General features: G+C 53.2%; 1 protein-coding gene across 2 annotated transcripts in view; it reads right to left on the bottom strand.

Moving 5' to 3' along the window:
- Positions 1-14,021, bottom strand: part of CRMP1 (collapsin response mediator protein 1) — a 66,374-nt gene extending 52,353 nt beyond the window's left edge. Inside the window, exon 1 of one of the 2 annotated variants that reach the window (XM_027971175.3) lies at positions 13,520-14,021. In XM_027971175.3, the coding sequence (XP_027826976.1) occupies positions 13,520-13,900 (381 nt within the window). In that variant the 5' untranslated portion in view covers positions 13,901-14,021. Of the gene's footprint in view, positions 1-9,310; positions 9,677-13,519 lie in introns of those variants that run through there. The other variant, XM_027971176.3, reaches the window with a different exon arrangement.
- Positions 14,022-17,691: the final 3,670 nt, after the last annotated feature.

The raw sequence follows: 17,691 nt of genomic DNA, 5'->3' as shown, positions 1-17,691 counted from the left end.
TGCCTTCTTCAATCTGAGTCTCAGAATGGGATGCTGTGAGAAGCACAGCTGATTCAAACAGAAACCTGAAGACAAGTCTAGCTGAGTCCAGCTAAGCCTCTGCCACCCACAGACCTGAGAACAACAGGTAACTCTTGTTGTAAGCCACAGGATGACGGGGTTGTTTGTTATGCAGTATTATTGAATCAAAGCGAACTGATACACCATCCAAAACTTGTGCCAGGAGCCACAGCCCCAGTAGCTGCTGTCTGATTTTCTAGCTCAAATATTTTATAAACCCATGACTCTGTTCCTACCCCTAATGACCAGATCCCTCTTTCTTCTAGGCTCCCCTCACAGTTGTCCCAACCAGCCTCCCTGCAGTAGCAAGAGCTACCTACAGTGCAGCTGCATGCTCTTATTAATTCACAAAAATCATCTGCCTTTGGTTTTGCCTCAGGGGACAGCCTGTCAGCCAGCAGCCCTTTGCCACATTTTCCAGGAAAGCAACCCTGGAAGTGGCAACAGGCCTGAGACTGAATGTAATGAACAAACATTTGTTCTCCACCTGCATGAAGAGAGGACACAGCGGCATCGCCCTCCTTCATGAATCAGAAATACAGGTGGTCTCCAGGGGCTGCAGGATTTTCTGTGAGCTCAGGCCCATTTCCATGGCAACTGCAATTTTAACAGCGAGATCTCAAGTTCCACTGTACCTAACAGACATTCAGCAAATACTGATGAACTGAATATCTGGTTTTAAAATAACACAGCTCTGTCATGACCCCAGGAGCGGGCAAGGTCTTCAGGCTTCCTACAGAAGGGAGAGGCCAGACAAATCTGGATGTATGTGGAGACCCATTTTTGCACTTCCTTGTCTCTGCTTTTGATCTTATATAAGGCAATCTTGGCAGAAATCCTTTGCTTTCAAGAAAACTGCATTCCCAAGTACATACAGAGGACCAGTTGAACTACACGGATTTTCATTTCTCATTCATTTTTTTTCCTGTTTGTAATTCTGAAGTCACATTAAGAAGCAGGTATTATTGCTACAAATAAGCAAACTCAGAGAAGTGATATAATCTGCTCAAGGTCACCCAGTCAGGAGATAATGGAGGCAGATCTGAACCTAGTGCCACTGGGTACCTACCAAGTGACACCCCAATGCCCTGTGACAGTTACCCCAGTGTTCCTAGTTAAGATGCCTGTGCCTCAGTTCCCTGCTTTGAAGAATGGGAATGAGCAAGAATAGATCATACATATCAAACCCATTCCTAACGTCAGGCATCTCGCGGCCCTTCTGATAGGATTGCTCTGAGTGTGGCCAAAAGGGGGTAGGCAGATTAAACGCTCTGAAATTTGGAAAGGGCTCTCCAGTGGTAAGACAGGAAATGCAGACCCCTATTCACCTAATAAAGATGTCCTGGGTGGCACAGTGGTAAAGAATCTGCCTGTAATGTGGGAGCCGCAAGAGATGTAGGTTCAATTCCTGGTTCAGGAAGATCCCCTGGAGGAGGAAACGGCAACCCACTTCAGTAGTCCTGCTGGGAAAATGCCACCGACAGAGGAGCCTGGTGGGCTAGAGCATCACAGAGTCAGACATGACTAAGCATTCACCTAACAATTACTGACAACGCCTCCTGTGTGTCAGGTGCTTCCACACTTACTATCTCATTTAATGCTCATTTAACAAGGAAGCAGTGCTGTCTGCTGGCTAGGGACATGGTGGGTAGAGGCCAAAATGCATGAGTTCTAAGCGGGCCCCACACTTATTACCCTTGTTCCTTAGGCATGTTTACCTCTCTGTACTTCAGTGTTCTATCTGTAAGGCAGAGAGTGGTTTTGAAAAAGTAAATGAATTGATGTGTAGACAGAGCTTAGTGTCTGATTTATAAAGTCCTTGCAACCTGGGGAAATAAATCTCATTCAAAAGCCCAGTTCCATTTTCAGCTCTCTAACCTCTCACACCCAAACCCAACATCTATTCCAGAAGTATCCTTATACCCACCTGCTCATCTCCACCTCCCACTGCACCTGCCCCAGGTCAGCCCTCTTCCCCGTCTCCCTGCTGCCTGCCTTGACCCCTCCCAGTGACCCCAGCCAGTGACCTTTCCGAAACACAAATGCAGCCATGTCGTGCGTGTGCTTAGTCGTTCAGCCGTGTCCGACTCTTGGGACCCTGGAGACTGGAGCCTGCCAGGCTCCTCTGTTCATGGGACTGACCATGGTGTGCCTCTCCTTAGACCTCTCTCCAGCTTGCACTCACATGCAGGCTAAAGTACGCCTCCCAGGCTCTTCCTGGTCTGACCCCTGTCCTCTCCCAGCGTTGCACCATATTCGTCTATTCACACTATAGTCTGGTTATCTAAGGCCTCCCAGGTGGTGTTAATGGTAAAGAACCCTCCTGCCAGTGCAGATAGATGTAAGAGACATGGGTTCGATCTCTGGGTCGGGAAGATCCCCTGGAGAAGAGCATGGCAACCCACTCCAGTGTTCTTGCCTGGAGACTTTCATGGACAGAGGAGCCTGGCGGGCTACAGTCCATAGGGTCGCATAGAGTTGGACACAACTGAAGCAGTTTAGCGCTGCACTGCACTCTGGCTCTCTAAGCCGCACTTTCACAGCCCTGGGCCTTGGTCTATGGCACCTGATACCTGGACTTCCTGCCACGCCTGCTCTGCCCATTGATTTCCGGCTCACCTTGTCAGGCGCAGCACTCTGCCTCCAGGAGCATGTGTTCACCTCTTGGAGTTCCTATAGCATACGGCTTGTACTCCTTAGTAGCATCATTTCACATTTCATCTTTTGGTTCATTTTTGTTTGTCTATTTCACCCATGAGACTGTGAGATCCTTCACCCCACAGACTATAGCTTACTCCTATACAAGTTGTTAGCTGGATGACCTGTGGTAAGAACTTAATCTCTGTGTTCCAGTTTTTTTTTTTTTCCCCCCCGTTAGTGGAGCTAATCAAAGTACCTAACTGACAGGACTACTTAAGTAAAAGCTCTTGACACACTAAATACTCACCTATAAAGCCCAATGCCTTATGCTGAATGTTCTGTGTGTTTTGAAGGAAACAGGAAAAGCTTCCATTGGTTTTATCAGCTTCTCAAAGGAGTTTGACCCTAGAAAGTATTTAAACCAGTTTGCATGTGTGCTAAACCACTTCAGCTGTGTCCAACTGTTTGCAACCCTACAGACTGCAGCCCACCTGGCTCCTCTGTCCATGGAATTCTCCAGGCAAGAATACTGAAGTGGGTTGCCATTCCCTTCTCCAGGGGATCTTCCCGACCCAGGGATTGAATCCGCATCCCTTATGTCTCCTGCATTGGCAGGCGGGTTCTTACCACTAGCACCACCTGGGAAGCCCAAGCCAGTTTAAAAGGAGCCCAATAACTAAAGTTTTATTTTGAATCCATTTCATTCTCCATGCTCAGAAATAAAGAACAGCAAAAAGTAAAAAAGGCGAGGAGGGGAGAGGGAAAAAAGGAAAGAAAAATCCAAATATTGTACTTAGAAATTGCACTGAAGAACTGGCGACATTTTGAAAAACAGAAGGTCCTAGGTAACTGAGAAATATCTTCCAGATCCTCCAGGAATATCCGTGTGAAAGACGAAGGCATCTGTGAAAATTTCTGAGGGAGAAAGGTAGACTCTCTCTCTACATATGAGATTTTTCCAACAACAGATCTGCCCAGGAGTAAGCAGGCTGGTATACAAAATGGTGATCTCCCTGCCTCTGGAGGTAAGCAAGGAGAGGGTACTTAAAACTCCTACACTAGAGGGGAGGCTGGGGGTGGGGGAGAAGCAATGGACACTCTTTTCTGCGGCCTCAAATGTATAAACACAGAGAAATTTACAAAATTTAAAAGCTTCTTCTCAACTTTGATGCTGTATAAATCAAATATTTGCTTAGGACTGAATCCCTAAGGTTCTATGAATACGGTCTGATATTAATGTAAAGTACATGCATGCATGCTAAGCTGCATCAGTCATGTCCAAGTCTGTATGACCGCATAGACTGCAACACACCAGGCCTCCCTTTGCTAAATAAATTAAGTGACTTACCAAAATTACACAGCAAGTAAGCAGAACAGCTAGGATTCAAACGCAGAGAGTTTGACTTCAGAGTCCACATTCTTCCATTCTGGCTTTATCACCATCCTCCCAGCTCAAGAACTTCTGGAGCCTTCCTGTTACCCTCAGAATAAAGTCAGAATTTTCTATACTTGGAGCTGAATTATCTACTCCAGCTCTGTAAAGAAAAGGGTTCTGAGGCCCAGAGAAGAACTGACTTGTCCAAGATCAAACATCCCATTTGCATTTGAGCCAGACTTAGAACCCGTGAGCTATTTCTGTCACTCTGAGCGCATTCTGCCTGACTTCTAAAGCCCTGTAGAATTCTCCAGCTCCCCAGCCATTCAAATGTATTTCCAGTTCCTCATCCTCAGATTCAGCTATGTAAAATCCTCACTCTGCTGACCACATTCATTCTCCAGCCCAGGTCTTGCCCAAGCTATTCCACCTGCCTTGCATGCTCTTCTTGTGTCTCCACCAATCAAAGCCCTCAACACCTAGCTCATGCCATCCCCCAAGCCCCCAGAGACTAACTCCAGTTGCTTCTGGCAAAAGCTGAGCCGTCCCTTCTCTGAACACCTCTAACACCTGTACTCTATTCCGCAGATCACCCTCTGGTCATTTTTCAGTCTTTCCAGGTATGTGCAATTTTCCATTTAGCTGGAAAGGTCAAGATCATGAAATATGTGTTTCTAATCACCCATTGCATCTTGCACAATTCAAGGGACAGAAAAGATCTGCAGCTAACAGCCGCTGATTACCTGTCATTCTGTATCTTCATCTCCTGTGTTGCGGGGAGGGAACTGTCATCTGTTAGTCACTCACTGTGTGCATTTGCAAATGTTGTATTATGTGTTTTCACGTACTCAGTCTTGGCCAAGTTCATTATAAAACACACGCACTCAGGTCTAAGTGTGTACAGTTATGTTATAGAAGATGTCACAATGCAGTATCACTTGCATGCTCTCTGATACACCTTTTAAGAATCTAATTTAAAATAATTTTACCCCAAAGAATATGGCCAACTACTCCTTGTCTGATCATGAACTTGACCAACCTGGGACTGTCTGCTTCTCTGCCCAAGATGACAGAAGCCCCGATTCAGAACCAGATTCAGGACCAGATGTCCGCTAGTACTCCTCTTGTGGGCCACATCACTGGCAGGTTTGGTCTCTGCTCTTCCTTGAGTCTCAGTCCTGCTATTCTACTTCCCTCCGATTTCACTAGATGCAAGACAAATCCCTGTAGGCATCTCAAATTCTTTGCATAAAAAGGCACCAAGATAAACCACATAGTTAAAGGTACCATCTTTAGGAAGAAACAAGCTTTTTGCACATCTGTCTATTAGGTAGTTGAGTCTGATGTACTTTTTTATTTAATGATCACTTTCTTCCCTGCTCATCTCATCTTGAATGTTTGACTTAACACACATACACACACAAAGAGTTCAATCAGATGGTGACTATTTTAGCAAGCAGACCAGACTATCTGCTCTTCCCTGCTTGAATGGACCTCTTCATTTCTCCACAGGCCACCGAAGAAGCTTATCAGTTTACTCTTTGAGAAACAGGTTGCCTTCCTCAAAAAACCCAGTTAGAGATCATACAAATCCTCTTTTTAAAAAATCTTTTTGAATGCCATAATGGCCTGCAAAAATCACAAATGATCAGTACACATGGTCTTATTCGTAATAATAATAATTCTTGAACCATCTCAGTGGACACACCTGCCTCCCCTTCGGTGGCTCCATGGGGACACAGCGCATCTGCAGAGCCATCAGCCTTTGTTTGTTCAGAGCCACGCCCAGGATGCCCTACTCATTTAACCACCCAAGTGGGCACCAAAAACCCACTTTAAATTAATCCCGGCTGCACCATTAATTTTTTAAAAAGCCACACGTGAAAGGGAGCTTTATTAATATTTTAAACAATCCTTGGGGGCTGAAGCCAAGTGTTTCGATTTTTTTTTCCCTCTTCTCTATCAGGCTACTCTAGTATCTCAAAAAAGGCGGAGGCAAGGAATAGAGGAAAAGACACCGGAGTCAAGATGAGTAGAAGAGGGCTTCTGTGACGCAGCTGCCTTTGTCCCCACTGTGCCCTGTCTGGGGTGTCCCTTCTCCTCTGCTCACATCCTCTCTCCTATCTCTTGATTTCACTGCCAAAGCTGTGACCTTATCCCCTTTGTTCAGACGAACGAGCTGAGGCTCAAGAGGGCACAAAGACCCAACATCAAGGGGACTTAAGGATGCATCTTGGTCCTTTTGACAGCCTCCGCCCCCAGGATTTGGTCTCTCCACAGGCCACACACACACCATTGCTGCCAAAAACATCTTACCTGTCTCCAAGGTTTGCTTTAATTGCACAGAGAAGCCACATTTGGATGCAGAGGTCGGGCTCCGCAATGCTGACTCCCCTTCAGTTTCTCCAAGGGGTCACACTCTGGCCTCAGGGTCTTCCCTGACTCTCAGAGAATCCCCTCCCTCCTCCCTAACTCCCTGCCCCTTCCAGAACTGGGTGTCACTGTGGAGGTCCCCTCAAGTCTCCTGTATTTCCCTTATGACAACACTCCCCCGCCACCTCCCTACACACACACACTTTGTTGCCATTTCAGGCTGAAATGTCTGTCTTTACTAAATTCTGGGAAGGTGAAGGACACGCCCATCTTATGTCCACTTTCCTTAGCACACAGAAGGTGCATGGAACAGACCAGATCCTATTATTATTATTAACCTAGGAACTGAGTACTGTTGAACAGGTTAAGGGAGCAGTAAGTGAAAAGCCAAAATGCCCGTCCACTCACTGAATGGCATTCCGGTTCTTGTCACTTCTTATGCATTATCAGCCAAAGATTCTCAAAAAGCTGTGGCCCTACAAAGGAGCTCCATCCAAGTCCATCCTCTCTGGCTTCTCCTCTTAAACCACACACCCTTCTAGCTGGAGTGGACTACGTGCTCAGTGGCTCGGTTGTGTCCGACTCTGTGACCCCGTGGACTGCAGCCTGCCAGGCTCCTCTGTACACGGAATTTTCCAGGCAAGAATATTGGAGTGGGTTGCCATGTCCTACTCCAGGAATGGACTATGTGGACTACATCAAACACAAATGCCTTGTCAAGGGCCACTTTTCCAGGAACTAAGGATCATTTTCAGCATCTCTCCTCCCCACGCTACTAGAGTTGCCAGAGCCACTCTCTCTGACTCTCCCTGACATACAGGTTAACTGCCTGCTTTGCACAAAGGACTAAAGAAGCAGGATCAGGATCGGCCAGAAGTTCTGAAGCCCTTGCTGTGTGCCCACCAAACACTAAGCCCTTTGCCAGGGTCCTCTTGAATGAATGCTCCAGGGTCCTGTGAAATGGCCAGGGCTTGGCACACTCTGGATAGCAGAGCCCCAAGGCTCAGAAAGGAGGCAGAGCAGGGCTGAACACCCAGATCTATCTGGTATAAAAGCCAGGCCAGGTCAGCTCTACTCCAGAGGGCCACAGCCAGCAGGCAGGGAGACTACTGCGGTTGTGTAGAGAGCCATACAACTCCAGAGGCACTGCTCTCATAGACCCACCTCAAAGACCATCTTGCTAAACTTCCTTCGTGGAAACAGGGGTCCAGTACAGGGTACAGATCTGCTCTGGTCCACAGCCACAATGGTACCCAGGCCTCCGAACTCACCAATCACTGCATCACCTCCATCTCCTGCCTCACATCCCTTGAGTGCAGTGTCAGAGTCCAAAAGCTGGGACTGGCTCCTACAAATATTCCACACATTCCTCCCACACTGCTTGGCCCTGAGGCAACCACATCCCTCCTGTGGATTCTTAGCCAGCTACAGCACTAAGGGATTGGTCGCATATGCCTCTGTGTCTCAGAGGGCAGGGATTAGGGATGGCTGGTGGCCCCCATTTTCAGGAGTCACATCTCTGGATATGACTCAGCAAAGGTCGGCTGACAAGACCTGAAGCTGGGCCAAGGGGTTTTCTAAGGGAAGACTCAGTCCAGAGTTGGGCAGGAGGCAGGGCTCTTCTGGAGAAGCAAGGGGGCCAGCCCCCTCCCAACCTTCCTCTCAACTGCGCCCCAGTGCTCCAGCCTCTGAGAGCTTTAGGTGGACAATGCCTCCTTCAGAAGGCTTACCAAGAAGATTCAATAAAACAAGATTCACAATACACCGGGCAGATAAGTGGGTAACATCAGTTCCTTACCCCTTACCCAATGTGGCCCTCCCCAAGGTGCTTTGGGGCCATCCCTGAGCTTTTATCCCTTCTGGATAAAGGAGGATGCTAGGTTTCCTGTCTCAAACCTCAAGCATCTTCTCGAGGATTCCATGGAGATGGAATTCCAGCAGGCCATCTACCTGGCTGCTCAGATACTAGCCACCCAAGGCCCATGGTTTTCCCCAGCACCCGAGGTCCACATCCCTCAGGAACGGTGTGATTCAGCCCTAAGGCCCGGCAGGCAAGGAGGATGGAGGCCAGGTCTCCGGGCCCCGCTGTGCCCTCAGCTCCCCACCCTGAGACAAAGCCGAAAGACCTGGGATCCTTTGTTTCCGGCCACACCCTGGGACCCAGAGGACGGCTCAGCCCCCACCGCGATTCCTAAACCACCCCTCCAGTGTTAACCCTTTCAGGGCCACAGCCCCCCCGCCCCGCCCCAGTCTCTCCATTAGGTTATTTTTAGCTGCCGTGAAGACTGGGAGGGGCTCCTCCATCATGGCGCTGGTCTCCAGGTCCAGACTTCCACTCCACTGGTCTGGGCGGGAAGTGGGGGGCAATAGACGACCCTTTCCCCTCCTTAGCAGGCAAGGAACGCTGCTGCGAGAGGCCAGAGCTGGACGGTGCAAAGCCCCCCCTCTATCCCCGCGCTGGAGGTTCGGCTCCAGGACAAGGAAGGAGGGGGTTCGGGCCCCCGCGCCCCTCCCTCTTTTGTTCAGCTCCGCATCCTCTCAGTCCGCGCCATCCTCCGGCACATCCCGTGGCGAAGGGGGCGGGGGGCGGTGGCCGCGGGGGAGGTGGCTGCAAGCCCGCGGGGAGAGGGACCCGAGGCTCCAGCCCCGCCCCGCCATGCGGGGCTCCCCCTCCCCCCCATTGTCCCCAGAGGCTGGGGGGGAGGGGGCTCCGGAGCCGAGCCCGGCCCCGCCCCACCCGCCGCGCCGCAGGAAGCCTGGCCCGCCGCCCCTGCGGACCCTGGCCGATCCTCGGCGGCGCCCACCGCCCCCTCGCCCCTGCCCCGAGACCGGCGGGGCTCGGGGGGCGGGGGCCCGGCTTACCGTGATGTGCGGGATGCTCTTCTTGCCCTGGTAAGACATGGCCCCCTCCCCACCTCTTGCGCCCTCGGCCCGGCCGGGGGACTTTGTGGGGCTGGCTTTCGCTCGGTGCGGCTGTCTCTCGGTCCCGCTTCCCGCGGGCGCGGCGACAAAGGCCCCGGCCCAGTGACGAGAGGCACGGAGCTCGGCTGCCCGCGGCTGCTCGGCCCGCTCGCCCGCCGCCGCCGCCCCGGCTGCCTGCACCGCCCGGCTCCGCGAGGAGGGCGGGACGAGGGCGGGAGGAGGGGGCTGCAGACAGACAGCTCCTCCCGGCGGCGCGGAGCCGAGCCCGATTCGCCCCTCTCGCCTCGAACCAGGAAGCTCTTCCCTTCCGATCACCCCCTTCCCCGCACTCCGCCCCCCGCCCCCCCAACCAACCAGCCCCGCCGACCCCCGCCCGGCGCACACGCCCTCGGCTGGGCCCCGGCCTCGCTCTCGCGATTGGGTAGGTCTGGTTTTTTCAGGGCTCTTTTGAAAGCCAGAGATGGACTTCGGATGCGCAGGCGGAGACCATTGGCAGCGCCACAGGTGTGCGGTCCCGTACGGGGGCCGGGGCGAGGGGGCTCCGGGAACATCTGTGTGGGGGAGGGAATGTGGGCCTGATGCCCAGAACCCCCCTCCCCCTCCCTCGGCTGCTGGAGTGTTTTGAGGATACAGTCCAGCAACCTCCCGCCTTTGACCTCTCATTCCACAGCCTCCGTTTGTCTGCTGCGCCACTCGCTGCACAGCTCAAGCATATATCCAGCCCCAAGCCCAAGCCTTTATTCAAACTGTGCCCTCTCTCGGAGTATCTTACCTCCTCTACCGGACTCATCTCTAATGCCTTTTCCATGAAGCTTTTCTCTGCCACCCCTCCCACCCCAATTACTGAACCCGTCTCTCCGGGGACTCAGTAGGAACCTCCCTGCAGAAGCAGGGACCCCCTAAGACAAGGCCCTAATTAGTGGCTGACCTGCTCTACCGTCTGCAGCCCACCCCCTCACATCACACAGCCCCCTGCCGATGGGGCCACCGGGTCATTCCCAGAGCCTGTCTACCAGACAATGATTGCTGATTTCAGAGCCAGATCATTGTCACTAAGACCCCCGCAGCCCTCCGGGGCAGGCTAGGGGTCAGGCGGGGGAGAAGGAAGTCCTGGTTCCCAGTGGAGAGTGAACACTAACCCCAGCACCCATAGGTCCAGATGGTGCTTTGGGGAGAGGTGAGGAGCAGGCTTGGGCATGGCTTGATAAACTTGGCAAAAGAAAGAAAAAAGAGAGCCCTAGCAAGCCCCCATAACACTAGACAGGTGCCCCAAATCTCCAGGCAAATTAAAATGCCGACCTTGTCACTTTCAGCCTACAAAACTCAAACCTCGGGCACAGGCTCTGTTAAAAGACCCCATCTTGTAAACGTCAAGCTGCCACCCAGAGGAAGGGTGCACTAGGCGTGCTAAATCCCCCCCCCCCCACCCCCCACCTCTCAGTTTAGGGCCTGAAGCCCTTACCTCTATCACCACTTGGGAGCCCGTCCTCCAGTCCAGGACGGAGGCCAGAGTTGTCTGAGCCTTAAAATGAAGATGGGATGTTCACAAAAGAGAAACAGTTTAGTATTCCAGGTACACTAGGCCATAAGCTTCCCATTTCACAGGTGGGAAATTGAGGCTGACACATAGGTAAAATGTCTCTCGGATATAAAGCATGTTAGCTGCAGCAGAGCAGTATCTGGAAGCCAGGTTCTGGCATACCTAGTCTGGACGTTCATTCATTCAGCCTCGGCTCTGAGCTGGGTCCTAAATTCTTGCTGCTAACCGGAAACTGGGGTCTCCCTCTCCCCCGACTCTATATTCCCTTCCTCGGCGTTGCTAAGTGCTAGATTCCACAAACCAGGGAGTCCCCAGGGCCGAGTCTGGGCAGGGTAGCTCCAGGGGTGGGGTCGAGAACTCGGGGGAGGGGCGCGGGTTCGCTATTGGCCAAACAGACCACAGCTCCGAGTAGACTTCCCGGGTACAAAGCACCGCATTCGCTCAGCCTTGGGCCTTGGCAGACGCTGCGCCTGCGCCACCGAAACCCCTCCTCCCTCCCCCAGGAAAGAGGTTTATGGGTGGGGGGAGGGCCCGGGTACCCTCTGCAACGCGCAGGAGCAGCGAGGCCCGCCGGCTAAGGGACCCGAACCCCGTAGCCGTGAGGCCCGCGGAGAGTAAAACGCTCCCCCAAGGTAGATCACGAGCCCCTTGGCTTCACGGTCCCGAACCTCGAGTGCTTCTGGGGTCCTTGGCGCGCCCGAGGCGCTGCCTTTTGTCCAGAAACCATGGAGAAAGGGGAGCGGGCTAGAGGGGGAGAGGAAGGAGGAATGGAAGAGGAAGCGACCAGCGTCCCCAGGGGCCGAGGAGCGGCTGCAGAGCCGTCCGGGGCCGAGCCCGGGGCCGATGCTGGCGTTAGTGACATTGACCGCGGCTCCTGATGGACGCTCTTCCACAGCTCCCGGCTGTGCACAAAGCTCTCTCGCCTCCCTGAAACTCCACCACACCATGAGGGAGGCTGGGAGATGCCACCTCCATTTCACAGATGAAGAAGCTGAGGCTCAAGAGGACGCACAGCCCTGACTGGAAACCACGGTTCTGCCGTATTGGCCCCGGCTTCTAGGTCCGCGGTCTCCGAAGCCTCCCTCTCAGGCTCTTAATCCTGGATCGCAAGTGAGGTCGGACAGCAGGGAAGGAGGTGGGGAGGGAGAGATAGAAAAGGGATACGGACAAGGAGACAGGACCCTCTCGATATCTCCCTTCCTTGCCCCTTTCCCGTCCCCACTCCCGCGCACTGTAGACCTTCCGCGAGGAGCCAGATTCAGGACCACGGAGAGTTCCCGAGCTCCCCTGACAGAAAACCCGGGGTGTGCGGATGGGGGCTGGAGGAGACCCACTATTGGGTCGGAGCAACCACAAGTCGGCCCAGCCCCCATTCTTCCAAGACCCCCCCACCCACCCACCCAGATTTCTGTCCAGATCAAACTGCGGCTCCCTCACTGTATGCCTCTCATAACATTTAAGGGGAGAAGGGTTCATAAAAATGATAATAATGATAAAACTCATAATACACGACGAATGTTTATTGAATGCTCGCTACCTGGCGTCATTAACTGATTTCATTTTCACAGAGTGTCTGTCGCGCCCACCCTGGCCTGGGGTGAGGCGGGAGTGCCAAACAGGGACCCCAGCACCCATAGTGGCCTGGGACCCCGGCAGTGCTCAGACATGGAGTTCTGGGGTGAGGCGAGCATCCGGCCGTCGGGTGCTCCAGTTTCTGTTCTCCAAGCACCTGACCATATATCCCACAGCTGGGTCGTCTATCCATCCATCTTCCCCCAGTGGCTCTGGTGACCACCAACTAAAGGGAGAGGAGCCATAGGGCCCAATGCTTGGCGTTCCCTCTCTCTGATGTTTCCCCCGCTTTCACGAGGAGAGAAACCTCCAAGTCTACTGACCCTGGTTCAAATCCCTGCTCTGTCTCCAACTTGCTCTGTGAAGCGAGCACACTGGCGTCCTGCGGGACTCAGAAACATTCTCTGAAGGTGTCGGGTGATTGCGGTTCGCGGTTTCCAGGTCTATCTGCCCGACGATCTCAATCTTTAACCAAATCCTTCCCCCCAGAAAACACAGAGGGAGCACTCAGGAAAGGCTTAAGCTTTAAGCCGTGTAACCAGAGGCATTTCATTAAACCTTTCCCGGCGCTAGTGACATAGGAGGTGCTCCATAATTCCTCACGAGTGAGTGAATAAATGAAGGGATGAATGCGGAACAGAGCTACTCGTCTTCTTAAAGCAGAGAATGGGGACGTTTGGATGAAATTAACCCCAGAGGACCCTCTGCGCTCTAAGGGACCATGTGGCGGCTTTAGCCAACTTACTTCCCTTCTCAGAACCTCGGTCTCTCCCTTTCTGCAGAGGAGGAGCAGGGGACTGGTTCTCGAAAGACCCTCTGGAGTCTCATGGACTATGCTGGCCAACCCTGACCAAGTGGCCAAACCTCTCCAAACATGCTGTACGACAGAGTGGGGGAGGGGCCTTTGGCGCTCTCCCAAGCCCGGGGGCAGTGGCCCCCAGCACTCCGGACCCCGGGCACTGCCTCCGGGCGGCCCCACACCCCGCGCCCCTAGGACCCCGCCCCCTCCGTCCGGCCCACGCGCGCCCCGAGGGTACCTGGCCATTGTCCCGGCCGAGTGGCAGGTCGCGGGGCGCGGGGCAGCGGATGCGCAGCGCGGGTGGTCTGTCGTCGCGCTCGCCCGGCGAACTGACGGCCGAGCCCGAGGGCTCGCTCACGTCGCTGGCGGTGTCCTCGCTGCCGCCGGGCCCCGGCAGGCCGACCGCATCAAGCCGGCCAGCACTGCGCGGCGTGCGCGCCGAGCCGCGGCGGCCCACGCTGTACGCGTCGAAGTCGATGGTCTTATTCTCGTAGGCGCCCTCCACCGCGGCGAACATGCCGCCGTACTTCTGCCGCGGGGTCTGCGCCGCGCTGCCCGGCCGCGCCAGGTACACGGGCAGGTCATCCTCCGTGTTCCACGCGCGCCGCCGGTCCGCCATACCGGTCCAAGCCCGGCTGCCCGACCGCGCCCCCACCCGCCCGCCCGCTCGCGGTCCTGGCCACCGCCGTGCGCCGCGCTCCGCGCTCCGTGCGGGCCCGCGGCTGCCCAGGCGCGACTGCGGCCCGGGCAGGGGCGGGCCGGGGTGCGGGCCGGGGCGGGGCCGGGGCGGGGCTGGGGCGGGGCCTCCGGGCGGCTGTCGAAGAGCACAGCGGCCGGCTACAAAGGACCGGGAGGCGGGGACCGCGGCGAGGGCGTGGAGGGACCGTGACGTGCCCTCGCCGCAGCGCCGAGGGCGGGCAGCCCAACCGCAGTGCCCTCGCCGCAACCCACTCCCCGCCCCCAGGCCGAGCGCAGGGCGCGAGGAGAGCGAGGGGTGCGAACCACGGACACGCACACACTGCCAAGCACACGTAGGTTGGTATTAGCACAGCAGACAATTACGCCATACAAACACGTGAGAGATGCACAAACATGCCGGCGCACACGAGAGTCGGTTACACACACGCTCCCCAGACACACTTAGTCCCTTTCATGCCCATCATTGGTAATTTTGCATACACATACAAGCTTGTATATATTCCTAGTCAGTCACGCACACATACACACGCACACATACACACACACACATAGACGCAAGCCAGAAATTCTCAGTCACCCAACCCAGCGCACAGACAGCATCACACCGAGACTGATTGCACAACCAGAGAGACGCTCACACATTGGATACTGCATTCATTCACTCAGTGCTATCATACTGAGTGCCCCGCTGGTGCCTAGCACGTTTTGGGCACTGGCAACGGCGCAGTGAACAGAATAGATGGAGTCCTGCCCTCCGGGAGCTGACATTCTCCAGAGGAAGGAGACACACACACACACACACAGCATATACCGGGCCGGGCTGCGCACCAGGAAGGATGAAACCGCAGGGCAGGAGGGATGTGCTAGGACCGCATTCATGCCGACAGGCAAGAGAAATACACTCTTGCACGTGAACCAGTGACTCACACATGTACACGAGGCTGACTCCTGCAATAACCCCACAACAAAGAGATTTTTCATGCCCTTATACCAAAGACTAACTCACAAGGTGACTCCAACACACACAACCCCGACATGGAGCCCACACACAAATCCACCCCAGAAATATGAGTAGTCGGGAGCTTAAATAGCAACACGCTCCAGAAAAAGACACACAAAGAGACAGATCATTTCACACACACTGCACACACTCCTGTCGTCACCCACACAAATATTCCCCATTCCAGGGTCACCTCCCATGACCCCGGATGCAGCCCACCCGTGCTGAGCTATGAATTTGCAGCCTGGTAGTCCCAGGCTTCCTCTGACTATGGCCAGGGTGAAGGGCATGGGGTCCGGGGGTCGTCCTGCTGCAGTTTCCCTCTAACCCCCTTCAGAGCCAGGTGCCATGTGCCTTCTCTGGATGTCCTGGCTCATTTCTCCCTGATCATGATCAGGCAGAGGGTCTTAAGAGTCTCCAGGGACATGGTGGTCCCAGCTGCTCTTTCTGGATGGGCAGAATTGCCAGCTGCCAACCCCCGCTCCTCGAGCAAGTTCAGACATGCCATATCGGGCTGGGTGGGGACCCAGCTGGGAGCGTGAGTGCCTCCTCTTGCACCCCCCACCGCTACCTCTTCCAGAGCTAGGAACTGTCCCTTCAGCACCCAGCCTCACGGTTCTAGGAGTCCCAGACTCCGGGATGCAGTGCAAGTGTATTTTTAACAAAACCTGCTCCCGTTTCTGTGAAATACTGTTTTCAGAACATTCCAAGCAAGGAAATTTCATGTTGGAGACCACATGGAGACTTATTCTAAAGCTCCAAAACTATTCATGGTGACTAAACCCTTAGAAAGGTCTTTCCTGGTGGCTCAGACAGTAAAGAATCTGCCTGCAATGAAGGAGACCTGGGTTCTGTCCCTGTGTCAAGTAGATCCCCTAGAGAAGGAAATGGCAACCCACTCCAGTATTCTTGCCTGGAGAATTCCATAGACAGAAGAGCCTAGCTGGCTATAGTCCATGGGGTCTCAAGGAGTCTAGCTTTTTGTGTGACTAACAAACACAACCAAACCCATAGAAATAGAGAATTCAAGAATCTGAGTTAGATGAAACTTTTGAGGTCAGTCCTCATGCTGGATGCGTGCATCTGCTCTCACATGTTAAGGAGACAATCTCTCTGGCTTTGCTTAAATACTGCTGCTGAGGGAGAACTCACTACTTTCCAAGTAGACCCTTTTCACTGGGAGAAAGGGCCAGGCAGTTGTCAAGACGAGGAGGGAGTGACATGGAAGGAGAGAAAGAGTCTTCTCTGCAGAAGCTAGAAAACATAAGAATAACTCCCACTTATAGAGTTTGCTACATGCCAAGGACCATTGCAGGCACTTTACATGTCATTGCTCTTGTAAGGCTCACAGGGACCTTTGAGATACATACCATTTTAGCCATCTTTTTCAAATGAGAAAATTGAGTCTCAGGGAGGTAAGTAACTTGTCTAGGGTCACAGCTGGTGAATGATCCCACTTTGGACTGAAACACAGTAGTCTGGTCCCAGAATCTGCATCTCAACCAGTATCCTTTACTGCTCCCCACAAGAAAGCTGGCTGAAAAGTTCCCACTGGAGAGGGGAGAGAAAAGCAGGAACTTGGCGTAGGCAGGAGAGTCTAGGTTTTTTAGTTTGAATCCTGTGTTCCATGCAACCTTGGGCAGCTGATCACTCCACATTCATCCATCACACATCTTGGGTGCCCACTGAATTATTGACTTTATTTTCCTCATCTCCTGCGTCTTCTAGAGGAGGGGGATCTGACTTTTATTGAAAACCCGCCGTATGTCAGGGTCTGTGTTCACACTGTTTATTTCCACAGATTGCATCCGCTTTCCGCAGCCCCCTTGGTAGATGTTGTCACCTCTGTTTCCAAGCTGGGGGGCTGAGGATGACAAACCTTAAACCCATGGCTCAAGTGAACCTCCAGGACGTGACCGTGCTGGGATTCAACCTCAGGTTTGTCTGAGTGCTTTCTACAGCATCTTCTCATCTCAAGACCAGTAACGCCAGTGTAACAGAGGAAGGGAGGTAGAAACAAAACCAGGGTATACGTTAGGAAATGTGGCCACCAGCCTGTAGGGACACCAAGGGGAGGGATGTCTGCCAGACGCCAACAGAGGAAAAGTCCAGAAAACCTGAGCACACTGCTCCTGGTCCAGAGGGCGCCTGTGACCTTCCCCATCCTGTACTCTGACTGCTCTCAGCCTTCCAGAGACTAAGAAGGGGTGCTCATGAGTGGATTAAACTGTGACATCTGGTGAAGGAAAGCCTCCAGCTCATCCTGTCTGGCTAGGAAGCCTTCCAGGTGATGGCAGAGAACAAACGGAAACAGAGAGGACAGGAGCCACTACTCAGCTCTGTGGCATATCCCCCATTAGGGACTTTTTTGGTAAATATATTTTTTAAAAAAAGGATTGAAGAAAACCCATAAATTATAGAATGGAGAAAAATAGAATTGAAGTTTATTGTTAGCTGCCTAATTACACTCTTAGCAAATCTGTGAGGCAAATAATAGATTATTGTGCTCATTTTGAAAATAAGAGAAAAGGTTTAGAGAAGTAAAGAAAGCTCCCTCAAGTTATATGGCCAGCAAGTGGAGATACAGTTCAAATCCAGGCCTGTTTGATTCTAAGATGTCTGTTCTCTTCTCGTGCCTCCAAATCAGCTCATAGGGGATTGTGGGAGGCAAAATAATGCCCCCTCTTCCCAAAGACGTCCACCTCCTCACC

The sequence above is a fragment of the Ovis aries genome, chromosome 6, assembly GCF_016772045.2.
Source record: "Ovis aries strain OAR_USU_Benz2616 breed Rambouillet chromosome 6, ARS-UI_Ramb_v3.0, whole genome shotgun sequence".
NCBI classification, from domain to species: Eukaryota; Metazoa; Chordata; class Mammalia; order Artiodactyla; family Bovidae; genus Ovis; species Ovis aries.
This window is presented reverse-complemented; position numbering and strand designations above follow the sequence as displayed.